Source organism: Nycticebus coucang, chromosome 3, assembly GCF_027406575.1.
Source record: "Nycticebus coucang isolate mNycCou1 chromosome 3, mNycCou1.pri, whole genome shotgun sequence".
NCBI classification, from domain to species: domain Eukaryota; kingdom Metazoa; phylum Chordata; class Mammalia; order Primates; family Lorisidae; genus Nycticebus; species Nycticebus coucang.
Genome location: NC_069782.1, coordinates 6897910 through 6923557, shown reverse-complemented (window position 1 = coordinate 6923557; position 25648 = coordinate 6897910). Strand labels below are relative to the sequence as shown.

The window sequence follows — 25648 nt, the reverse complement described above, 5'->3', positions numbered from 1 at the left end:
ATTGTTTCATCAGGAGATGGCATCCTGAGGGAGAGAGGAGGGGGGTTTGTTATGGTAATCCTGGAGAAGCACCAGCTGGATGCCCTAGTTGCTCTCTGGATGCAGAGTCAGGCCTTCTCTGGGGCTGGAAAGGCAGATAACGGGCACACGGATAGGGCTGCTCTGATCCAAGTGCTCTGGGAGGCACTTCACCTGCTGCCTCACCTCATGTGGAGGTGTAGAGAGATTTACTTCGCAGGCAAAACACCTGCAGCTGAGCCAAACGGTCTCGGGGCCAAGGCCGTTCCCTAGTAGGGCGCCTCTGTTCCTTTCCCTCTCTGCCCTCCTCAGAACCTGCATTTACATAGCCAGTGAGCAGCTCTGTCTGCGCCCCACAACTGTGCCTGCTTTAGTTCCGAGTTCAGCCTGGGCCTCCAGCTCCCTTTCCTCCTGGTAGTGCTCCAGTGCCCAGAACTGGGTAAGCCGCCCGCCTCTTCGGGTCGGGCTTTCCTGACCCTATGCAAAACTCGGGCTAGTTGAGAAGTTGGTACATTAGAAGGAAGAGCCGGGGATGCCCAAACGCCGCACAGCAGGCTCTGCTAGGTCCTTAAAGGGGGGGAAAAAGTGCTAGTCACGACCGACTAAAGTGGTCTTGGTAACAAGTTCAAAAAACGCGGTCATAGATGACGAAACAGTTTTGAGGAGGGCGCGCGTAAGGTCGTCGGGTCAGCCCACGCGCCAGGGAAGTTGGGAACAGACTGCACCATAGACTTACTAAACTACCTCCCGCCCAACTCACAGGGAGTGACACGGCTGGAGCCGCAGCACCAAGTGGGCGGGACGGGGCGGGGCCGGAAGTGAAGTGCGAACTAGGCGGTCGCGGCCCGCGCTTATTGGCCGGGAGCGAGGAGTTGGCGGAGTGGCCCTCGGCAGTCAGTGTGGTGGTGCTCGTCCGAAGCTCCGGGGTTGAGTGTTTTTCCGACGGCCGGCGGGTCTACCCCTTCCCACCCCAGGTAGGTGGTGGCGGGCGTGCGGGACTGCAGGCACCTGGGGACGGGTTTGTGGGGACCAAAGGTCTCCAGCCTGCTGGAGGGTGAGGGGAGGAAGTTTCGTGGATGAGAACGTTTCTCTTCCTTGAAAAGACTCGCGCTTTCCTCTTGGAAGCCGCGAAAACTCGGGGGCTACAACCTAGGCCCGCCACCACCTACCTGAATTTAATTAGACCCAAGAAGAGTATGTGTAAGGTTCTGAGCATGCACAATATTGATTTATTTAGACCCAAGAAGAGTATGTATAAGGTTCTGAGCATACAATATTGTAAGGAATGTAAACAAGAAAACTAGTACCTTGAGCAGGGGAATATATGCCTCTTATAGAAAGCATGAGAAATTCCTGGTTACATGGAACAATTCAGACACATCAATAAAAGTCAGCCATGGGCCCTGGCATGGTGGCTCATGCCTATAATCCTAGCACTCTGGGAGGCGGAGGCCGGCGATTGCCTGAGCTCATACGTTCAAGACCAACCTGAACAAGAGTGAGACCTCGTCTCTAAAAATAGCTGTGTGTTGTGGCAGGTGCCTGTAACCTACTCAGGAGGCTGAGGCAAGAGAATCATTCGAGCCTGAGAGTTAGAGGCTGCTGTGAGCTATGACACCAGGGCACACTACCAAAGGCAACAAAGCGAGACTCTGTTTCAAAAAAAAATGTCAACCAGGCACAGCTGCTTACATCCGTAATCCCAACATTTTAGGAGATTGAGAAGGGAGGATAGCTTGAAGTCAGGGAAGGAGGAAACCCCAAAAGTTTCACCCACACCCTGCCTGCTTGGGCTTCCTTGATCTTCCAGGCAGGCCAGGATGGTGGCTACCCCTCTGTCCCCAGGTTCGGTGCCTCACCCAGGCCTCCCTCCCTGCAGCAGGCCTCCCTCCCTGAGACTCAGACTGGGCAATTTGTCAAAGGTCCCACAGTCAGGGGTAGGGGCCTACCTCTAGCTCAGAGCTCTGGCCACTGACCCTTGTGCTTAGAGCACCCCTGTGTTGCTAACATATTTCTTCCTTCTTCCCTCCTACTATCCTATTTTTCTTTTTTTTGCAGTTTTGGCTTGGGCTGGGCTTGAACCCACCACCCCTGGTATATGGGGCCAGTGCCCTACTCTTTGAGCCACAGGTGCTGCCCCCTCCATCCTACTATTCTATGGGTCTTTATTGCTTGTCTGCGGGTCACAGGCCCTGGGCTAGGGGCTTGGCTTCAGGGCTTCCCAAAGCTGGGTTCTTGGTATTTGAAGGTTAGGCCATGCCAGGGGAAGTGGCAGTTCACCTGCACTCTGTGTATGTAACCCCAAACTCTAGGTCTCACTCCTTTTCTATCCATTACTCCTCTAGCTCCAGGATCTTGGATATGGACTTTCTTCACTTCCTGGCCTTTCTCTTTGTCCTGCTGCTATCTAGGACAGGGGCCACAGGCACCCTAAGGAGCTCCCTGGACCCACAGCTGGAGATCTGTATCCTTTGGGGTTAGGGTTACCATCTCTGAGGGGTCTGTGAAGTCTCTACCCAGAACTCCCGAGAGATTCAAAGAATGGACAGGCCCAGCTGGTGGGAAAAGGAGAGAAAAGGAAGGTTTTCAAGCCATACCTTGAACATGTTAGTTCTTTCCTGAGCCTCAGTTTCCACATATGTTAAATGGAGATGATAAGGCACATTTCTAAGGCTACAGAGATTTGGTGAGAACTGCACCCATGCCAGCACCTTGTGGCCAAGAGTCTGGGCAGAGACTCAGGAATTCTGGGTTACTGGCTTATGTCCTCCCTGGTAGACTGGGCCACCTCCTATGGGTCAGGCCTTATGGACATGAAGATGAGTCAAGACCAGTGCCTACATTTGAGGAGTCTACAGGGCTGGGGGGGAAAGCATCCGTACAAATGATGGTTGTACTCTGATCAGGGCTCTGATGGACCCAGAATGGGTCGGTTTTGAACTGGGATTTGAAAGGGTAGAAACTCCTAGGGAAGGGGAGGGACATCCAGGTAGAGTAGACAGCATTCTGGAACATGAATGTAGAGATGGCAGAAGACCACAGTGAAGGAAAGGTGGGGGAACCAAGCTCTGGAGCGCTGGGATCAGGCTCTTAGGTGCAAAGCTGTCTGTGAAATGCAATGCAGGGCTTGTGTACTTCTCAGTTTGTTTCTTTCCTGGGAGGGCTCAGCCATGGACATCTGTGGCCCTTGCAAATACTTGCTGATGAGAACCACTGGATTGTCCAGGCAGGCTGTAGTTGCTGGCCACTTAACTTAATGCTGCCCAGACAAAAAGATGTTTGAGATAAAGCGGCGGGAGCAGCTGTCAGCACTGAAGAACCTGGCACAGCTGAATGATGTCCACCAGCAGTACAAGATCCTTGACGTCATGCTCAAGGGGCTCTTTAAGGTATGTGCAGGCATGGGGCAGTTCACAACAGTCCTAGCCCTCAGTCTGGGCACTGATGGATGCGTAGGAATTTCCTGAGGGGCTGGTGTTCAATGAGGGGGGAGCTGTACATACAAGAGAGTTGAAGTGGGGTTTAAGTAAGTGGGATGGGACCAGTCTATGATGGGCTCTGCAAAGCCACTCAGACCAGGTGGGGTTCTCCCAGGTGCTGGAGGACTCCCGGACGATGCTTATTACTGCCGATGTGCTCCCTGATGGGCCCTTCCCCCAGGATGAGAAGCTGAAGGATGGTATGGTGTTCCCAACCCACCCTCTCCTTTTCACTGCCCTGATCTTCTCTAGCTGTACCTTCCCTTCAGTTCTTGTCACTCTTTTTTTTCTCCTTGGAAATACCCTCTTGTGGTACCTTCCTGGTGACTCTCTCAGATGGATGGGCATTTAGTCTGTGGTTTTTCGAGCATTTCTGGGCTTGAGATCTAATTTCTGTGCCTCTGACACAGGTGTGTTCCCTTCTGCTGTCCTTTGCTTGGGGCAGAGGAACTGGGAGGAGCCTCTGTCCATTACTACTCCAGAGACCAGGACTGGGTCAGTTAGTCACTAACCTAACCCTTCTCGTGGGAAGGCAAGAATTGTTCTCATGTAAAGAAAGAAAAGCTGAGGCCTATGAGAGTGGTTGAGCCAGTGGAGCAGTTACCAGCACTCTTTACTACCGTTTTAATATCTTAAACCCTTTTTATACAAGACAGAAATAACATATAAATAAGATGCAGGAATGTTTGTGTCTTTTCTCCCCCTCCAAGAATTTCTCTTCAGTTATGATAATCCTGCCCCCATTACTGCATTTTATGCATAACATTAACGTTTCTTTTCTTTTTTTTTTTTTTTTATTTTGGAGACAGAGTCTAACTATGTTGCCTTAGGTAGAATGCCATGGGGTCACAGCTCATAGCAACCTCAAACTCTTGGGCTTAAGCAATTCTCTTGCCTCAGCCTCCCAACTAGCTGGGACTGAAGGCACCCTCCACAATGCCTAGCTATATTTTTTGTTGTTGTTATAGTTGTCACTGTTGTATAGCAGGCCCAGCCTGGGGTTGAACCCCCAGCCCTGGTGTATGTGGCAAGCATCCCAACCACTGCGCTACAGGCACTGAGCCAACAGTAACCTTTCTTACATTACATTGTCTGAGAGAAGATGGCAGCAGCCCTCAAATGTTGAGTAGTGGAGACTTTACAAATATCAACTCTAATCTCTATTATAGCCATGAGGAAGGCACTGTTTCCTCCATTTTCCAGATAAAAAAGGAAAAATGATTTGCACTGTCTCTTCCTTCTGAACCAAACTGACTCCTGATTTCCTTGAGGTTCAAGATTATTCTGAAGCCTAAGGGTCCCTTCCTGACATGTCTCAGACCCAACCTGGCATCTCTCTGGGTGGCCTGGCCAGTGCTGGGGAGGGCTGACAGGGCCCTCAGAAGGGCTGGCTCCCATAGGGGCTGCCTCTGAAGCTGTGGATTGGTTAGTATGTGCACTTTCTCTGCATGTTGACCTGGGATATTGCCACCTAGATGGATTCACGTTCCATGGTTAGCAGGTATATACAAACCTACCCCCAAAGACTGAGGGAGCTGAGAGAAAAGAGGCTGACAAATCCAGTTTCTCAGGAAAAAACATTCGCTGGGGCCTTAGGAAGAGAAGCAGTGTCTCACTCAGGCAGCCACAAAGTGGTGATCTCCACACCTACTCTCCAGAAAACATCCTTTGTATAGCAAGCTCTTTGTAAAACATTTGTAGCTGGTCATGTCTCAGACTTTTTTGTGAAACTTGTGATCACTGGGGAGGTTAGATGGACCACCTTCGTGAGGGGTTATCTGTGTTGTAAGCATTGTCTTAAGACCTTGTCTTAATACCTTGTCGTACAGAGTCAAACATTAGTCATCATGGCATTTTTCACCTCAAAATGGTGTCACTCTTGCCATGCAACAGGCTGTCTTCCTATAACACACTAACAGAGCTCAGTCTAAACTGACTTGTTGACCAGTAGAAGCACATTAGTGGGAAAATTTATGAAATTCATATGAGGTCTGTAGATTAGTTATAGTATTATATTACGGCTTGGTGCTTGTGGCTTAGGTGGCTAAGGTGCCAGCCACATACACCTGAGCTGGCAGGTTCAAATCCAGCCTGGGCCCACCAAACAATGACGGCTGCAACCAAAAAATAGCCGGGCCTTGTGGCGGGCACCTGTAGTCCCAGCTACTTGGGAGGTGGAAGCAGGAGAATCACTTGAGCCCAGGAGTTGGAGGTTGCTGTGAGCTGTGATGCTACGGCACTCTACCCAGGGGGACAGGTTGAGGCTCTGTCTCCAAAAAAAAAAAAAAAAACCAAAATGTATATTGCTGTTAATTTCCTGGTTTAGATAGTTGAACATTGGTAATATGAATTGATAACATTAGAGGAAACAAAAGGAATTTTGTGTTGTATTCTGTGGATCTAAAATAATTTCAAAGTAAGAACTTAAAAGGCTCTTAAAATGAAATAAAATGGAAAAAAATTTTAAGGAAAAGCCCTGGCCTGTTCCTCGGCCCTTCTGATGGACTCCTCACAGACACTTTGGTTGTGTTGACCCCAGGCCACTCTGTACATGTGCACAGGTCTGAGGAGTCCAGCAAAGCCTCATGTGATAAATCAGCAGGTGGGTGCAAATAACAAGCAGTTTTCTAATCCCCACAGCAAACAAATCTAAGCAGCAAGGTGTGCCTTTGGACATGCAGACCTGGGTTTGCAGCTCAGATTTGCTGCTCACTAGAGTCTCAGTTTCCTATCTGTAAAATGAGAATAGCAGCCACTTCTTCCCCCAGTTACAAGGGTTCAGTGAGCTGGTTGGTAGACATAAGGCCCTTAGCTTACACTGTGCACATGATCAACAGCCTGTGATCAGTTTGTGCTGTTCCCTTCCCTGTTTATTGGGTTTGGCCGATGCATCTATTCCCTGTCCGCTCATCAGGATCCTCTCTCCAGCTTTCTCCCACGTGGTGGAGAACACAGCCTTCTTCGGCGATGTGGTGCTGCGCTTCCCGAGGATTGTGCACTACTACTTTGACCACAACTCCAACTGGAACCTCCTCATCCGGTGGGGCATCAGTTTCTGCAACCAGACAGGTGTCTTTGACCAGGGACCTCACTCACCTATCCTTGGCCTGGTAAGGACTGGGGTGGAGGAGGTCCAGGAGCCCTTTGTCTGGTGGTGTGCCAGGAGGCTCACATCTGCCTTCAGTTGGGCCTGAATGTCAGGGCTTGGTAGTGTTTTCTTTGTTGAGCTTCAGGGCACCTTGTATCACAGAAGCCCCATTTGAAGGGGCTCTGTGCTGACTGGGGTCCTTTGGGGTCATCCCTGGCCCATATCTGTCCATCTTGGGGCCTGGGGCTCAGCATGGAGGGCGTGATGTGCTGGTGAGCAGGAGGCAGAAGAAGGCAGGAGATGACCAACTTTTCTTCACCTGCAGATGGCCCAGGAGCTGGGAATTAGTGAGAAAGATTCTGACTTCCAGAACCCATTTAAAATAGACCGCACAGAGGTGAGCTGCTGGGGCCTATGTCTGTGTTTGCTTTGTCTCTGCTGGGCCATAGGAGGCTGGAGTCTACAGGGGCTGGGGGCCTTACATGGTTTTGGGCAGCCATCACTCACTTCACTAGAGCCTTTGGCGCAAGTCACTGGTCCTTGTCTGTTTAAGGGGTATGGACTCCAGCAGTTGTGGGGCTGTCAACACACCCATCCCAACACAGAATGGGCACCTCACTTAAGGGTAGCATCAGTGCAGCCAGGGGAGATCAGTCCACACTATTCCATGCCCTTGAGTTTCTAGCGCAATCAGGGCTTCTATTCTGTGCTCCTGCATACACTCATTCTAGGGCACAGAGGGCAGCCCTAAGGGCAGGAGGTTGTAGTTTAGGGTGAAAGATGGAAACACATACAGTAAAGGGCAGAAAGGATCAGAGGCAGCAGGTCAGAGCCAGGACAGGAAGGAAGAAAGAAAGGGCTGCATGGTGGCTGGAGAAGTGGTCTGTCAAATCACAGGCTGGCCCCTGGTATGTGTGGGGGGTGGGGGTGGATATTCATTCTATGAGGGATCTGGGGTTTTACCCTGCTTATAGGTCAAGCTAGCCTGCTACCGTGTTATAGACACTAACATAGGTCAGATATCAGACTTTATTACAATAAAAGCGTTAGCCAGACTGTTGACCTAGTTGTGTTGATTTACCTTGTTGCCGCAGTTCCCATGGGGGTGACGTGGAGAGGTCTAGGTAGATGCTGTGCGTGCAGTGGGTTTGCATCACAGTTGAGAACTGCTGAGCTGGGGAACTTCACTGTTTTTATAGTGAACAGAACCAAACCTCTCTTTGAGGGTAGACATTACTTTCAAGGTTGCTTGCTGTTAACACAATCCTGAGACACGGCCCAAGTAAAGAGTGGGCTTTGCATTCTTGGTATACCCAGCAAGAACATGCAGGAATGCTCGGGCAGATTGCCTGCTCCAAAAATCCACTTGGTTTAACTCAAATTTTCCCATGAGTGTGCTACTCAGTCTGAGTACCAATCTGCTACCCGCTACCACCTGCATAAGAGAGTGAAGACTGACCCGCCTGTCTGTGTTGTTATTGCCACTAAGTATGGGGCAATATATGGTCCCAAGCAGTCCTCATCCCCCACAGGGAGACATTCTGTAGCCCACATGCTGCATTTGATTTGGGTCACCCAAATCAATAATGTTTGAGCCCTGAGGAGCTTCAGCCTCAGTTGCCCTACATGGCATAATCCAAGGCCATTCTGGCATCAGGAGAAGCAGGTGAATTTATGTGAGATTGAAACAGCTTGTGCTGGCCTCTGTGCTGTCAAGAACTACCTTTGATGTCTTTAGGCACAGCAGAATAGTCCACCCACTCAGACATCCTTGCGAGTTTTCCTATAATGACACACCTAGTACCTGGCCACATTGACAGCTAAGGCTGCTGTTAGGCTTGCGCAGACCCTAGGATTGTTTTGCCAAGTGGTGGTGCTGGATTCTCAGGGGGACAAAGAGAACATTAATTATTCTCCATAATCTCTGGGATCTGAGGTGTTCCATGTCCAAGTGCCAGAATTATTGCTACAAAATCCATGTGTTCCATCCCATTACTAATAATTTCACTTTATCTCCAATCATTTCCTACTCTAACTTAGACCTTTCATTCAGAAGTATCAGGTATGCGTGGGACCAGGGCATTTTTCCACATTTTTAGGGACCTGCTATATTAATTATCTCTCATTTTTGCCCACATGGGCCACTGCAAGGGCCCCACAAGCAGTCTGCTCAACCAGGTGGTCGTAATGTTCAGGCCCTCAGGTCATACCACTTCACCAGAGGTTCAGGTAGTTGAACCAGAAATACAGAGCCCTCTGCTGTGTGCTAGTCCTCATGTGGCAATGGCAGTGACGTGGACAGTGTAGGCTTGATCCACAGTTTGATTCCAGTTGGTCTCATCAGAGAATGAGCCTCACTATGGGCATCTAAATGAGTGATCCAGACTGTCAGGTTCACAACCACAATGTCTGGCCCCAAAGAGGGGAAGGCGTCTTTGAACTGCCAGTTTGTAGTCTTCAGATGGCTAACACACCACCTACAGTGAGTAGGAATATAATGTACTAGGCTGTTAACGGGTATCACCCAAGGCAAGTGTGATGGTGTTTAATTCAGGTCATTATCTAACTGGCCTTTATGGCAGTCTCTTAGTCTCTTAGCATTGTCCCTGGGGCTGGGCAGAGGCTGCTGCCACAGGTACCTGTGTTCCCCAAACCACTGCCAAGTTGCATGTCTCACTCGGAGGATTCACAGGACTCGGTATACAGTTGCACGCATGGCTGTGATTTACTACAGAGAAAGGATATAAGCAGCCAAGGGAAAAGGTGGAGGGGACAAAGTCTGGGGAAACCAAACATGGCTTCTAGAATCCTCTGCCAGTAGAGTCACACAGGATATGCTTAATCCCCCCAGCAACTAGTGACAACATGTGTACAATGTGGTCTACTGGCAAAGTTCTTTAGAGACCTAATGCCCTGGATTTTATTGGAGCTGGTCATGTGGGCACTTTCTGTTTAACTTGTACCAAAATTGCAAACTCCCAGAATAAAAGCAGGTATTCAGCATAAACCATATTGTTTGCACAAACAGTTGGGCACAGCAACCACTCTTTATCAGTTAGGGACATGGGAGCCCATTTGAAATGCAGGTTAACAGATACCAGGCAAGGGCTAACCTTGAAAGTAGGCTGACATCTGACTATGTTAACTCTTCTCTGCAACACCATTAGCTTTTAACTTAGCTGAACTACAGTGAGTGTTGAAGGCAGTGGTTCTCAATCTTCCTAATGCTGGGACCCTTTAATACAGTTCCTCATGTTGTGGTGACCCCCCAACCATAAAATTATTTTCGTTGGGAAAGTAGCAAAATAATTTTATGGTTGGGGGTCACCACAACATGAGGAACCGTATTAAAAGGTAGCAGCATTTGGAAGGTCGAGAACCACTGGTTTAGGAGAACCTCTGAACTGAGGGCCATGTTGAGCCGGTGGCTTTGCTTTATGTGGCAGAGAGGGGCATATAGTTTGTCCTACTGGGGTAGCTGCTACCCTTCGTGCAGAACTGACACAAATCCTTCAAGTTTGTTTGCTGCAATTATAACCCTGATAAATGGCCTCAGTTACCCTACATAGCATCATCCGAGGCTACTGTGGCATCAGGAGAAGCAGATGAATTTATATTAATCAGATTGAAACAGCTTGTGCCCACATAAAGACTGTGTGCACAGGGTCACTGTCAGGAACTACCTTTGAAGTCTTTAATGTTAGGCACAGCAGAATAGTTCACTATTGCCACAGCCTTGTGAGTTTTCCTATCATGTGGACAGGAATGACTCACCCAGGTCAAGAACAGTCAGTGCCTTGCATTCTTGGTATACATAACAAGAAGACATGGGGGGATCTCAAGGCCCTGGCAGGCTGTCTTTACCAAGAAGGGGTCACCCATGGGGAAGATTTATTTCTATGATGCTGGCTCTTCTCACTCTGCGGGTCATGCACGCCTCACAGAAGGAGGGTGAGATCACGGGCCACAGAGAGTACGAGGATAAACTGAGTCTAGTTCTGTTGTAATGTGCTCTACTTGGACACACCATAGCAGCAGCATACTTTCTTTTTTTTGAGATAGAGTCTCACTATTTCTCCCTTGGTAGAGTGCCATGGCATCACTGCTCACAACAACCTCAAACTCTTGGGCTTAAGTGATTCTCTTGCCTCAGCCTCCCAAGTACCTGGGACTACAGGCGCCCGCCACAGCACCTGGCTGTTTTTTTGTTGCATTTGTCATTGTTGTTTAGCTGGCCCAGGCTGGGTTTGAACCTGCCAGCCTTGGTGTATGTGGCTGGCACCCTATCCACTGAACTATTCCTATGGCTAGGAATAGTTCTGAGACTTCAGTTACTTTTTGATAACCAGTGTGAACCTGTCTGGTAGCAGCAGCCCCAGGTTTGCTCAACTCCCCTCATATACTCTGTCCATGCTGGCGAGTGTTCTGTGCATCCATCACTAGAGCCAGCTGGTAATCAGGCTGTGTATCCAGGGGGCTGGCCCTGTCCTTGGCTCTTCAGATACTCTGATGGGGGAGGCAGCAGGGAAATACAGTCCCAATCCATTGTGATCACTGACCCAATGGAGGAGGGAAGCATAATGAGTTAGGGGACTGCTGAGGGGAAGCCTGGCCCAGCCTTGGCAGGTAGGTGGTGGAGGCTCTGGGATGAATAAGCTGCTGGTGGACCAGCTGAGGGAGGGCCTTTCAGGCGTTGTGTAAAGGCTAAGATGTGTGGCACATATGTTTGCTCAGCATTTAGTGAGCTTCCTGAATGTAGCCCCTGGGGAAGCTGTCTAGTCCTGCTCTCCTGGGAGTGACACTCTAATTGGGAAGACAGACAGTCAATTAAAAAACATAATATGGGCTCAGTGCCTGTAGCACAGTGGTTACGGCGCCAGCCACATATACCAAGGTTGGCGGGTTTGGGTCCAGCCCAGGCCAGCTAAACAACAATGACAACTGCAACAAAAAATAGCCAGTTGTTGTGGCAGGTGCCTGTAGTCCCAGGTACTTGGGAGGCTGAGGCAAGAGTATCGCTTAAGCCCAAGAGTTTGAGGTTGCTGTGAGCTGTGACACCACAGCACTCTACCAAGGATGACATAGTGCAACTCTGTCTCAAAAAAAAACAAAAAACATATAATATGGTAGTTGGTAACAAGGACTGTGGAGCAAAAAAGCAGGAGAATGTTAAAGAATGGTCAGTAAGGTAGGGGTATAGTTGCTATTTCAGGGGGCTTGGACACAGACTTACTGAAAAGATCTGAAGAAACTGAGGGAGCCTGTTTCCCACAGAACTTTCCAGGCAAAGGAACAGCAAGTGCGGGGCTCTGAGTTGGGGGTATATTTGTGGGGATATATTTGTGGGCAAGGTAAGGGACTTGCTCTTCAGCTTATGCCCCTCTCTGCCACATAAAGCCTATGTGCACAGGGTCACTGTGAGAAGATGAGGGCAGAGTTGTAGGCCAGATCCTGAGATCTTCAAAGGTCTTTGCAAGGGCTTTGGTTTGCTCTGAGAGACCTGGAAAGCAAGGTGTGGGGCTCTGGCTTAGCACTTTAAAAGATCACCAGGCGGCCATGTGGAACATGGTTGGGGGCCAGGGTAGAAGCAGGGACACAGGTGAGAAGGTCCTTATCTGTCTGGGAATCAACAGTGGGTTGAACCACAGTGGCAGCAGTGGAACAGGTGAGTGATGGAGCCAGGCTTCAAATTCAGGTGATCAGCCTTCCAAGCCATGCTCTTGACCTCTGTGCTGTATTGGCCAGCAGAAGGGTGACCTGACCCAGGCTAGTCAGGTACAATTGAGGATGGCCAGCAAGACTTCCTGGAGGAGACATCTAAGCTAGACTTGAAGAATGAATAGGTGTTACCAGGCCAACATAGGGGAAGGAGTGGGGAAAGAATGGGCATGTCTCTTCTGGCCCAACTAGATTTGGGCTGAGTCAGCTGAGGCTGGAGGGCTGGGATCTCTTGACCAGCTCTTGCCTAGCCAGAGTCAGAGTGGGGTCCTCTGTGGCCTGCAGTGGTCTCCCAGGTCCCCTCTTCAATAGATCAGGATTTACTTACAGAGACAGGACCAGAGTGTGGTGGGGAAGTACTGGACAGGGAAATAGTAGCTTGTGGGGGCTAGTCCTACGTGGGCCTAGAGAAGTGTGACTAGGCCATATCATTTACCCTCTCTGGACTACACATCTGTGATTTCTCTCATCCTCCAGGGGTCTGACTTAATCTAACCTAGTAGGTAGATGACTCCACAAGGTGGAGCTCTTAGTTTGTTTTTAAAGTCTACCTTGATGAAGTGTTTGTCACATTTTGTCCTAAGAACAAATAAAGGGGTGTGTTTTGCAACATAATTACCTGAGTTTGGGGCACATAATGTTCACAGGTTCTTGGAAACTGTGCCTTTAAGCGAAACAATATTAATATAATAAAACCAGTTTTAGTATAGGCTAAGTGATATAAACAGGAGTTAAGTTCCTATACAATACTTCTGGTCATAAAAACTAAATACCAAAATTCTTATATAACATTCAACACTGAAATAAATATGAACTATATATTCATTTAAGAAAGGTTAATAAAGGCAAGTTAAGATTAATTACTTAACAAATTATTCCAGTCAGGGTCACAAGCAGTCAGAGCCTCTCCCAGCAGCTCAGAGCACAAGCTGGGAACCAACCCTGGGCAGGATGCCATCCCATTGCAGGGCACGGTCACAGGCACTTTCAGAATGGACATTGTAGACATGCCAGTAACTCTAACATGCACATCTTTGGGATGTGGGAAGACACCAGAGTACCCAGAGAAAACCCACATAGAATTGGCCTTAGCCAAGAATCGATTCTTTTTCATCATCATTATAGTGACATGCACAACCCTGAGTGAAAGTTGTTGGAGGACCTGCTGTATTCCATATACTAACATGGCTCGCTCAATCATTTTAAAAAACATTGAGACTGGGCATGGTGGCTCACGCCTGTAATCCTAGGACCCCAGCACACTGAGGTGAGTGGATCACCTGAGCTCAGGAGTTGGAGACCAGCCTAAGCAAAGCGAGGTCCCCGTCTCTTCTAAAAATAGGAAAACTAGCCAGGTGTTGTGGCAGGCACCTGCATTCCCATCTACCTGGGAGGCTGAGGGCAGCCTCCTCAAAGGGCGGCAACTTCTCTCTCTCTTCTCTTAGTGTCGCATACCAATGGTGGGAGGGTCAGGGACCATTTGTTATCCCATGTCCTCCCCCCCCACCCCCCCCCCCCCGCCATCCCCACAATGGTTTGCTACTGTTAACTTTTTCTTCTCAGTGCTATGAGGCAGGAGGATCACTTGAGCCCAAGAGGTTGACTCAGGGCAGCAGAGTAAAACTTGTCTCCAAAAAAAAAAAAAAAAAAAAACCAACCCAAAACATTGAGTGCTCTTAACAAGTCACGTGCACCCATGCTAAGGCCTGTGATGAGTGACACCTGATGCAACCTGCCTTTCACAGAGGTGCTGTCCGGGGGGCTGATCACAGGGAAAAGCACTGGGAAGAAAAGTTAACAGGAGCAAACCAGTGGTCAGGGACATGGGAAAACAAATGGTCCCTGACCCTCCCACCATTGGTATGTGACACTAATAGAATGAGGGAGAGAGCAGTCGCTGCCATTTGAGGAAGCTGCCCTGGCTGGAGTCAGGGGGTCTGGAGGGCGAAGGGGCAGGGGGCTGGGCCACAGCATGTGCTAAGCTAGAAGTGGGAGGTAACTGGGAATCCAAGAACAGGTGGGGAGTGCTAGGCAGGAATGGAGAGTTGGCAGGGTGGGCCTGGAGATGCACTGGGTGCAACTTTGTCCTGAGAGTCATGTAGAATCATGGAAGAGTTGGAAGCTGGAGTGTGACATGACCAGATTTGCATTTTGAAAAGATCTAACTTGGGGGCTGGGCGCCTTGGCTCATGCCTGTAATCCTAGCACTCTGGGAGGCCAACGGGGGTGGTGGTGGTGGGGTGTGGATTGTCTAAGCTCAGGAGTTCAAGACCAGCCTGAGCAAGAATGAGACCCTGTCTCTAAAGACTGTCCAGGCATTGTGGCAGGTGCCTGAAGTCCCAGGCTGAGGCAAGAGGATTGCTTGAGGCCAAGAGTTTGGGGTTGCTGTGAGCTGTGACACCATAGCACTCTACCCAGGGTGACAAAGTGACACTCTGTCTAAAAAAAAAAAAAAAGAAAAAGAAATCTTACTGCAGGGAGGAGAATGGCTGGAGAGGGACCAAAGTGGATGTGGAGGGATGTTGGGAGGCTCTGAGAGCAGTCATGCAGCAGAGAGGGGGAAATGGTGATGGAGGTAGAGACACAGAGAGAAGTAGGTAGGTTTGAGAGAGACAGGACTTGAACCAGGCCTTGGTGATGGGTTCCATGTGGAGGGAGAAGTTGTGCCAGCCGGGGCTGGGGTATCCTTGCTTTGCCCTGCTGGCCTAGACAGGTGTATAGGGTACTGCTGCTCATCAGAACGGAGACTCCAGAAGAGGAATAGACTTCGGGGAGATCACACCATGCTGAACTGGGGTGCATTTGGGACATTCTAAGGGAACTGTCAGGAGTTTAGACACGGAGACACCAGTTTGAGGGGTAACTTGCCTCAGAGGTCAACTAAAGCTGTGGTTAGGTAAGGCAGCCTGGAAGGGGTAGAGGGAGGAGAGCAAGGGGCCTGCAACTGCAGCTGGAGGAAGCCCCCCAGGAGTCCTCACCCCCACCTACCCCTGCTCGCCCTGCGTTCCCATCTCTTCATCCCACCTTTTGCTTAGGCCTGGCGGTTGACCTCTGATATGCTGCTTCCCCCAGAGACCGTGACTTGTTCACAAGTGGCAGCTGCCTGTTGTCAGTGACTCTTGCTGGGCTTTCTTCCTTTCAGAAGGATTCCTGGGGTCTGCGGTGGTCTCAGCCCCTCTGCCCCCTCACCCTGCAGGAGTTGAAAGATACTTGCCCTGTAAGTGGGGGCCACAGAGGCACAGGCTGCAGCCCTGTAGGAGGATGAGCTTTGTAATGGCAGGGCTGCCCTGTTTATTATTTCTTTATTATTTCTCACATATCCCATGAAGGTTCATACCCCAGCATCTGTCCCTCTGCCTGGAATGCCCTTCTATTCCCTTACCCTGTTTGTGTGGCAAACTCCTGCTTATATTTCAATTTTCCCCAAGCCCATGTAACTGTCTCCACATCTAGCATAGGGCCTGTATCCAAACAACGTTGCTGTCCCCACACCTAACCAGTAGCCTAGCTCAGAGCAGACTTTTTGCTGCTGGCAGACTAAATCAGATTGCTCTTTCTTCTCCTCAGTTCATTCCCAGCACTGACCCTTTCCAGAAGGCTCTGAGAGAAGAAGAGAAACGCCGGAAAAAGGAGGAGAGACGTAAAGAAATTCGAAAAGGCCCGAGGATCTCAAGATCTCAGTCTGAGTTGTAATCTTGGAGCAGCTCAGGGCTCAAGGGGGCCAGGAGAAGGCCAGTGAGGAGGAAGAGGAGGCAGAGGTATGGCCGTGGCATAGCAGCATCGGCGCTGGTGGTCAGCATCAGCCCCTTCCAGATGCAGAGGCCACATTTGGTCAGCTCCCTGGAGCCAGGTCTGAGCCCCGACTGAAGGGACTGAACCTTAGAGGGCTGGATTTCTTCATAGGGGCCTTCATATGACCCTGTGCTGCAGACATGACCCTCTAGAGACTGGTAGGGGAGTGAGAAGGGGATCCTGGCCCAGACCCTCTTGGTGGATCAGGACCGCTGGCCAGCTGGCTAGTACCCTTTATGGGAAAGCGGCAAAACCAGGTCCTGAGCCACAAGTGAAGGTGCCACCCCTACTGTGGGCCCCACTGTGTCACTGAGCGCCCAGCACAGATCCCAGTCCCTCTACAGAGATATAATAAAAGCCAGCAAACCCTTTGTGCTGATCCAAGCTGGTGAGGAGGCTGTGAGGGGACCAGGGCCCCTCAGGGATGTAAAAACTAGCTTAGAGGATGTCTCTGCCTCATGAGGAGAAGCCTCAGGCGCCTGCAGGGTAGAGTAAGTGGGCTTGGCTTAGGCCTCCTGTTCCCACCTCAGCAATGCCCTTGACAAAGGATCAAAGTTAAGAAGGGACTTGGAAGTGTCTTGGGAGGGTGTTTAGCCCAAGAGACCTTGGAGCAACATGATCTCTGTCCTCAGGTATCTGGGGACAGTCATTGAGCAGGCACAGGGAGGAGTCAACTTGTCCTCCCTGGCAGTACTGGAGGACACTTGACCTGCAGGTGGGGGGACGATAGGAAGATACACTGTAGTCCTGCAGGATACCATGCTTCATAATGGCAGGGCTACTCTGAGCTGCGTTGGTCAAACAATGAACTCCCCATCTCAGGAGGTGTGTAAGCAGAGACTTGTGGCCCAGGCCAGGGAAGATTTATTGGGGGCAGTTAGGCCCTAGTGGATGGTGCGGTTTCTGTGGCCCTGGGTGGGGGCAGGTGCCCTTCAGTCAAGCCTCTTCCCTAAAGAGGAGGGAGAGGTTTCAGTGGGAATTCTAGCTCTGCCTCTTTGACCTTGCATAGCCAGAGTCTGCCTCTTAAAGAAGCAGAGACACACAACCATCTTGGATGCACCCCCTGACCCCACTCCTATTCCACTGACAGAGCCCAGGCAAGACCTCAGTCTTTTTTTTTTTTTAATTTAGAAGGACGGGGCCAGGTTCGAACCCACCAGCCCCAGAGCATGTAGCCAGTGCCCTAACCGTTGAGCTACGTGCACCCAGCCAAGACTTCAGTCTTAGCCCATCAGACTTGCTGAGCAATCCTGGCCCATCCTTCCCTTTCCTTCCTTTCCCTGTGCTATGACTTCATTGGCAAAATGATTTTGATGGTATCTGAACCTGTTCAGCCCTGCCCTGTTTGTCTGAGGCTGGCGTCCCTGGCTTTAGGGAGGCCTCATAGAAAGGCCCAGAACATTCTGCATCCTATCAGTTACTCAGAGGGTAAGAAGCAGCTGGAAGAGAGCTAGGAAGAAGCCTGGAGAAGTTTTCCCATCAGAACTTCCCACCAGCCACCCCGTGGGCAGTGGAGGCAGGGCCAGGTGGCAGGACTAACCCAACAAACCTAGGCTCCATACCCAGCCCTGTCCCCCTGAGCTGTGTCACATTTCTACGAGGTTCACATGAGATGGTGGACAGTAGAGTTTGTGAACTAAAAGGCTATGCCACAGGAAAGGGTCAGACTCACTGGATCAGTTGTTTAACCTGTCCTGGTGCAGAGCTGAGGGTCAGGACCAGACCCTGGGCTTTTCTTGTCCTTCATACTGGAGAGGCGTATGATTGCTGACTCAGCACGGAAGGTGCTTAGTTTCCCCCTTCACTGGAGGAAAACCTAAGAACCAAGCCTGCTTGACAGTGAGCCTGGCTTTCCTGGGGAAGCAAGGAGGTTAAAAGATAACTCAGGACAGTGCATTTGGCTGGAAGTCCTACTGGATGACTTATAGGGGCTCTGTTATTAGTAGGATTTTTATAATTTGAAGTAGAGCTGGGGGACTGCACGGCAATGAGGGAGGCAGCCTAAAGTGGTGGGAAGACCTGGGCAATTTGGGACTAGCATAGACTGTCCCTTGATCGCTGTTGTCATCAGAACCACACACTTCTCAGATCCTTGGGTTCCCCATCTCAGAATGCCCAGCTGGTTGAGTGTCTAGTCTGTTGTCCCAGGCTAGAGGGCCATGGCATCATGGCTAACAGCAACCTCAAATTCCTGGGCTCAAGTGATCCTCCTGCCTCAGCTTCCTGAGTAGCTGGGACTATAGGAGCCCACCACCATGCCTGGCTAGTTTTTCTATTTTTAGTAGAGATAGGGTCTTGCTCTTGATTGGGCTAGTCTGGAACTCCGGAGGTCAAGCAGCCTACTTGCCTCAGCCTCTCAGAGTGCTAGGATTACAGGTGTGAGCTATTGTGCCTGGCCATAAAAGCCTATTTATAGTTAGAAAGTACCTGAAATTTAAGTGACTTCTTAGTGATAGGTGCCCTTCTTTGATGGTTCTTGAATCATCCTATAGATTTAATAAGTGCCCACTGTATGCAAAACCAAAGAGAGGGTCCCAGTCTTTTCTGTCTTGTCTGCCCCATTTGGTACTTCCTTCTTCCTGGGCTCTTTCCTCTATACCAGGGATCCTCAAACTTTTTAAACAGGGGTCCAGTTCATTGTCCCTCAGACCGTCGGAGGGCCGGACTACAGTTTAAAAGAAAAAACTCTGAACAAATTCTTATGCACACTGCAAATATCTTTTTTTTTTAAGTAAAAAACCAAAATGGGAACAAATACAATTACACTGCCTCATGTGGCCCGCAGACCACAGTTTGAGGACCCCTGCTACCTTCAGCCTCTCTCTATCTTAGTTGATCTTGTCCCCTCTACCCTCAAATCAGTACTCTTAAACAGAACCAATCTCCATGCCTTCTCTTGCTTTTCCTTTGCTGTGATTTTTTTTTTTTGAGATAAGAGTCTCAAGCTGTCACCCTGGGTAGAGTGCTATGGCATCATAGCTCACAGCAACCTCCAACTCATGTTCAAGTGATCCCCTTGCCTCAGTTTTTCTATTTTTAGTAGAGACCGTCTCACTCAGGCTGGTCTCAAACTCGTGAGCTCAAGCAATCCACCCGCCTTGGCCTCCCAGAGTGCTGGGATTACAGGCATGAGCCACCATGTCTGGCCTGCCATTGTTGTTATGCTCACTTGTTCTGGGAAGTCCACCTTCTGAGCCTTACTGCAGACAGAGCCTACCCCCAGACCCCCACCCTAGGGCATTCATGTGTCAAGCCACCCCTGGCAGCTGGGAACCAGTTATGTGACTATAGCTCCACTGGATATACCTACTCTGTATGGACATTGTGTTATTGGTGGCAGTGGTACAGGAGGTAGCATGGGCAGAGTAGAGTGGTAAGCCACTAGAACTACCACTCCTACTGGCTGGTGCCAGGAGTGCTCAGTGGTGGCAATAGTTTGTTGTTGTTATTGTTGTTTAGGCTCTCTCTCTGTTGACCAGGCTAGAATGCAGTGGCATCAACATAGCTCACTGCAACCTCAAATTCCTGGGCTCAAGCACTCTTCTTGCCTCCTGCCTCTCCCAAGTATCTGGGACTACAGGCACCTGTCATCAGGCCTGGCTAGGTTTTCTATTTTTAGTTGAGACAGGGTCTCGTTCTTGTTCAGTCTGGCCTTTAACTCCTGAGCTCAAGAGATACTCCTGCCTCTGCCCCACAGAATGCTAGAATTATAGGCATGAGCTACCACGCCCAGCTGCAACAGTGATGTTTTCAGTGGATCTGGACATTGTTCCTGTTGGCTGAGCTTCTAGGCCTGTGACTTCTTTGGAGAATCTAGGAGCTCCCCAATATCCTTTAAGGTGTGGTTTCTGAACAATGCCACTGTTGACAGTTGGGCCAGATAATTCTTTACTGTGTCTAAGGAGAGCTGTCCTGGGTAGGATATTTAGCACCATCTCTGCACTCTACCCACTAGATACCAGGAGTAATCCCCTAATATGACAACCAAAAATGCTTCCACACATTGCCACATGTCCCCTGGGGGACAAAACTTCCCTAGTCGAAAACCCATTTCCCTCCTCATCCCAGCCCAACATCTTCCTCTACCCTCCTCTGCTGACAGCTTCTCCTAGACATGATCCTCTCAGGCTGGTCCTGGTTCTGTGCCCTCAATCTGAGCCCGCTTTATCTCTTCTGATTCCTCTTTCTTCATCTGTCTCTGTTTAAAAGAAGTTGTTTTTTGGCAGTTTCTCTGTGCTCTTTTCTTCTTGGAAAGCTTGGAAAGCTCTTTTCTTCTTTGACCATCTAAGATGTCAAAGCTAATGACACCTGCCCTGTCACCATCTGGTAGCTATTGCTGCCTAGGTTTCTCTTTATCCTAAACCAAACTTGTTATTGCCCACCCTAACACCCGTGTCCTGTGTTTCAAACAGTGAGGTACATGCTCTTGCTTAATCCAGGTGGAGGGCTTCTTGGAGGAAGTGATACCTGAACTGAATCCTGAAAAATTGGGGGGAAAAAGGAGAAGGGAACAGGCACTGTGAGCAAAGGCCTGAAAGGGGAAGTGCCAGAGAAAGTAAATGAAAATCATATGTAGGGTAGACACCATGGCTCACGCTTGTAATCCTAGCACTCTGGGAAGCCAAGGCAGGAGGATCCTTCAGCTCAGGAGTTTAACACCAGCTTGAGCAAGAGTAAGACCCCCATCTCTGCTAAAAATAGAAAAACTAGCTGGGCGTGCTAGCTTACTCCTGTAATCCTAGCTCTCTGGGAGGCCAAGGTGGGTGGATTGCCTGAGCTCATGCTCTCTAGACCAGCCTGAGCTAGAGCGAGACCTTGTCTCTAAAAAAAAAAAAAAAAAAAAAAATAGCTGGGTGTTGTGGCAAGCGCCTGTAGTCCCAGCTACTTGGGAGACTGGGACAAGACAATAGCTTGAACCCAAGAGTTTGAGGTTGCTGTGACACTATGGCACTCTATCGGGGGTAACAGAGTGAGACTCTGTCTCAAAAAATAAAAAGTAGAAAAACTAGGCAGCATCCATAGCTCAGTGGGTAGGGTGCCGGTCACATACACCAGGGCTGGCTGGTTTGAACCCGGTCCCGGCCAGCTAAAGCAATAATGACAAATGCAACAAAAAAATAGCCAAGCATTGTGGCAGGTGCTTGTAGTTCCAGCTACTTGGGAGCCTGAGGTAAGAGAATCGCTTAAGCCCAAGAGTTGGAGGTTGCTGTGAGCTGTACCGCCACAGCACTCTACCAAGGGTGACATAGTGAGACTCTGTCTCAAACAAAAAAAAAAAAAAGAAAAACTAGTCGGGTGTTGTGGCAGGTGCCTATAATCCCAGCTACTCAGGAGGCTGAGGCAGGACGATAGCTTGAATCTAGGAATTTGATGTTGTGAGCTAAGCTGATGCCACAGCATTCTAGTCCAGGCAACAAAGTGAGACTCTGTCTCAAAGTAAAAGGAAGGGAGGGAGGGAGGAAATCCTATGTAAAGGTCTCTTCTATGACCTATAGTAGGTACACAATCCATGGTAGATGTCTAAACATAATGGTCACCTACCTAGTACAGTCCCTTTTCAGATGAAGAGCCTAAGTGCTGAGGAATTACTTTGTCAAATGCTTCTCCACCCATCAGAGCCAGCCTCTGTCTTCCCAGCCAAAGCAATGTGCCATCTAGAAGACATGTTCAGTTAAGTGGGATCCAGGGCCAGATGGAAAATACCAGTATTTGGTGAGGTTTATGTTCTGTGTAGCTACCATTATTCTACCTTTTCTACTGAGCCTTCATTTGTGTTCCCTTGGGCCACTTGGCCAGGTTACCACAGCCTGTGGGAAGGTTTTACTCAGAAACATAGGAACAGCTGCAGAATGGGAAGTGCTTTGCCTGCCTCCCTGGCCTCCTAAACCAAATTTGGTATTGCCCACTTTTTATCCCCACCTGTGAAGATGCTTATGGCAGCCTTCTGCAGGAGGTTGCTGAGTTACTGAGGCCTGCATAGGGGCCATCATTGGGCCAAAGTGTGTTGTATGGGAGTTGCTGCTGCATCCTGTCAGACTAGCAGACCAGTGTGCTTTATACCAGTCGCATACCAGTGTAAAGAGCCCTGTGAGAGCTGCTTGAAAGGTACAGCTGAGGATGGCACCTTCCAGACCAGTGCTAAATCTAAACCAGGTTCAGTTTTCCGTTTCTTTCAGGGTGAAACTGGTGTATTAGTCTACACTAGCTCTCCATTGTGTAAAAAATGAAGAGAACATTCTTGTCTTGTTTCCCAAAGTATAAGACACTTTATTTCTCATTAGGTATACATGTTTATTATAAAAACTAATTTAAACAATACTGAGATGCTAAACGGAAAGTAAGCTAGGCCCCCGTAGCTCAGTGAGTAGGGCTCCAGCCACATACACCTAAGGTGGCCTGTTCGAGGGGGCAGGTTCGAGCCCGGCCCGGGACTGCTGAACAATAATGACAACTGCAACCAAAAATAGCCGGGTTTTGTGGCGGGCACCTGTGGTCCCAGCTGCTCTGGAGGCTGAGGCAGAAGAGTCGCTTGAGCCTAAGAGTTTGAGGTTGCTGTGAGCTGTGATGCTACAGCACTCTACTGAGGGTGACATAGTGAGATTTTTGTCTCAAAAAAAAAAAAAGTAAAATTCACCCAGATCCCACTTATATAATCACAACTGACAACCAGCTGTTGAGCCGTCCATCCTTTTCACCCCTCAGGTAAGCACAAAGATCCTTATTTTTTCAATTACAAGGGCTACCTGGTATTGGCACTTAGTGAATATCAGAACTTATGCCAAGTGCTGGCTGGCAGCAGCCCCTCTTGCCCTCCAGGCCTTTGTCTCTGTTATCTGTTCTGCTGGCTATACCAGATGCAGTTCTCTCCTTATAATTTTAGGATTCATCATCTTAAATATTATTGACACTTCTTCAGAGTCTTCCTGACATCAAAAGTCAGGTTCCTTGTTAGTTTTCATCACATCCATTACTTTTCCTTTATCTGCTTGTACCATAATCTGTTATTTATTTTTATGCTTGTTCAATGTCTGGTTTTGTTGTTATTAGCCTGGAAGCTCTCAGAAGGCAGGAACTGTTTGCTGCTACAGACATGTTCAATAAATATTGTTAAATAAATGAAATGATCTCATTTTCACAACTGTGTGTGATACCATTTTAGCCCCATTTTAGAAATGACTAAAGTGAGGCTTAGAACCTTTCCTTAACGAGCCCAAGGTCACATAGCAAATCAGTGGATCCATGTGTTTGTCTTCACCCAGCCTGTGTGCTGTTAAGTCTTGACCACAAAGCAACCGTGGCTTCTCACAGACTGGCAGAAAACTTTTCCTTTTTATGAAGATATTGTACAACCTTTCCTTGTCAATAAATATACACTTATACTTACGTGGGGTTGTTTTTGTTTTTTTTGAGGCAGGGTCTTGCTCTGTGGTTTGGGCTCAAGTGCAGTGGCTGCAAACTCAAATTCCTTCTGACTATAGGCAGCACCATCACTGCCTGGCTGATTTTTATATTTTTTGTTTTCTATTTTTTGTCAGGCTGGTCTGGAACTTCGGGTCTCAAACAATCTTCCTGCCTTGGCCTCCCAAAGCATTAAGATTATAGGTGTGAGCTATGGGGCCCGGCCTATACTCATAATTTTTATTTTATTTTATTTTTTTAGAGACAGAGTGTCACTTTGTTGCCCTCAGTAGAGTGCCCTGGCATCACAGCTCACAGCAACCTCCAGCTGTTGGGCTTAGGCATTCTCTTGCCTCAGCCTCCTGAGTAGCTGGGACTACAGGCATTCGCCACGGCACTGGGCTATTTTTTTTGTTGGTGGTACAGTTTGGCCGGGGCCGGGTTCGAACCCACCAACCTCAGTATATGGGGCCAGCGCCCTACTCACTGAGCCACAGGCACTGCCCTGTTCATAATTTTTAATGATGCCATGGTATTGCATGGTGTGGATGTAATTTATTCATTCATTCCCTTGTTGGGCTTCTCAATTTTTCCCAGTTACAGAAGACCTTATGATGAACGTTTTTGTACATGCATATTTCAGCACTTCTTTCAGCACTTGTAATTTTATTCCTTATGATAAATTCCCAGAAGTTTGCACATTTGTTTACAACATGACCAGCTGCAAGACTGGGTAGTGAGGTGCTTGAAGGAGTGGAAATCATGGGTGCCAGCACTTTCGAATCCCCCTGGAACTTTTTCAAGATACTCATGCCCAGGTTCCACCTTAGGAGGCCAGTGGTGGGCAGGGCACTGACTCTGTTTTTGGGGGGTTTTGTTTCTTTTGAGAGAGAGTCTCACTGTGTTGCCCTCAGTCGAGTGCAGTGGCATCATAGCTCACAGCAACGTCCAACTCTTGGGCTTAACCGATTCTCTTGCCTCAGCCTCCCAAGTAGCTGGGACTACAAGCGCCCCCCACAACGCCCAGCTATTTTTTGGTTGTAGTTGTCATTGTTTGGCAGGCTGGGCTGGATTCATTCGAACCCCCCAGCTCTGGTGTATGTGGCCGGTGTCCTAGTCGCGAGCCACTGGCACTGTTTTTAAGGTTCTGGGGTGCCAGGAATGCAGGACCATTGGATTAAGCTGGTAGTCACAGCAGGTGCCAAGTTGTATAAGTTGTAAAATGCTTAGCCAGGCGTTGTGGTGGGCGCCTGTAGTCCCAGCTACTTGGGAGACTGAGGCAAGAGAATCATCTAAGCCCAAGAGCTGGAGGATGCTGTGAGCTGTGATGCAAGAGCACTATTGAGGGCGGGGGACAAAAGTTGTAAAATGCTGACTGCCCTTGGCCCCCCGTCAGGCCCTAGTGCCTTTTTTTTTTGTTTGTTTGAGACAGAGTCTCAAGCTGTTGCCCTTGGTAGACACAGCAACCTCAAACTCCTGGGCTTAAGCGATCCTTTTGCCTCAGCCTCCTACAGGCGCCCGCCTATTTTTGGTTATAGTTGTCATTGTTTGGCTGGCCTGGTCTGGATTCGAATCCGCCAGCTCCGGTGTATGTGGCTGGCGCCTTAGCCACTTGAGCTACAGGCGCCGAGCCAGTTTCCTCCTGTTTAAGGGGCTGAAAGGAGCCTGACTTAGATGACCTGGACTCCTCCTGTCCCCAGTGTTGGGGGGCCAGGTTTGATTCTACCCGCTTTCTGGTGCGCGGGGCGGGGGAGGCAGCTGGGAAGATGACGTAATGTGTCCACAGCCCACGCCAGAGGCAGCCGGCTGTCGCGGGTGGAGGGTGGCCTGTTAACCCTTCATTCCCACGCGGGAGGAAGGAGTGTTTGTGGAGCAGATCCAACGAAAAAGGGAGCGGCTCCCTTAAACCAGGACGAGAAGGCTGGGCTGAGGACCCAACGACGACTCTTCGCATTAGCTCGGAGACCTTGGGGGAGGGGCCCCGCTATGCAAATCTAAGCTGCTGATCGATGACGCGCCATCACCCCACGCGCTGCTTCGCAAGCTGATTGGCTGAGATGAGCCTGGTCCCATTGACAACAAACAAGGGGGCGCGCGGCCTGGGGGAGGGGCAGCAGAGGGCGCTGGCTGGGGCGGGGGAATATCGCCCCGCCCC

The 25648-nt window shown here is 49.4% G+C and overlaps 1 protein-coding gene across 3 annotated transcripts; it reads left to right on the top strand.

Annotated features, from left to right (window-relative positions):
- The first annotated feature begins 906 nt into the window (after nt 1–906).
- CCDC134 (coiled-coil domain containing 134) lies at nt 907–23457 on the top strand. Of its 3 annotated transcripts, none has more exons than XM_053584812.1 (7): nt 907–992; nt 2364–2482; nt 3286–3407; nt 3613–3697; nt 6426–6607; nt 6911–6982; nt 15871–23457. In XM_053584812.1, the coding sequence occupies exons 2-7, from the start codon at nt 2380–2382 to the stop codon at nt 15994–15996; spliced, it is 690 nt and encodes a 229-aa protein (XP_053440787.1). In that variant the 5' UTR covers nt 907–992; nt 2364–2379; the 3' UTR covers nt 15997–23457. The 3 variants fall into 3 exon arrangements, with proteins under 3 accessions (XP_053440787.1, XP_053440788.1, XP_053440786.1); XM_053584811.1 differs by lacking the exon at nt 907–992 and adding an exon at nt 2050–2148; XM_053584813.1 differs by lacking the exons at nt 907–992; nt 3613–3697; nt 6426–6607 and adding an exon at nt 2028–2148.
- The last annotated feature ends 2191 nt before the right edge of the window (nt 23458–25648 follow it).

Excerpts from the sequence above, each read along its gene's own strand:
- CCDC134 (XM_053584811.1), top strand. The coding sequence starts at position 2,117 with ATGGGGCCAGTGCCCTACTCTTTGAGCCACAG. Across the intron at positions 2,149-2,363 it reads CCCTACTCTTTGAGCCACAG|CTCCAGGATCTTGGATATGG; the intron begins GTGCTGCCCCCT and ends TTACTCCTCTAG. Across the intron at positions 6,983-15,870 it reads TTAAAATAGACCGCACAGAG|TTCATTCCCAGCACTGACCC; the intron begins GTGAGCTGCTGG and ends TCTTCTCCTCAG.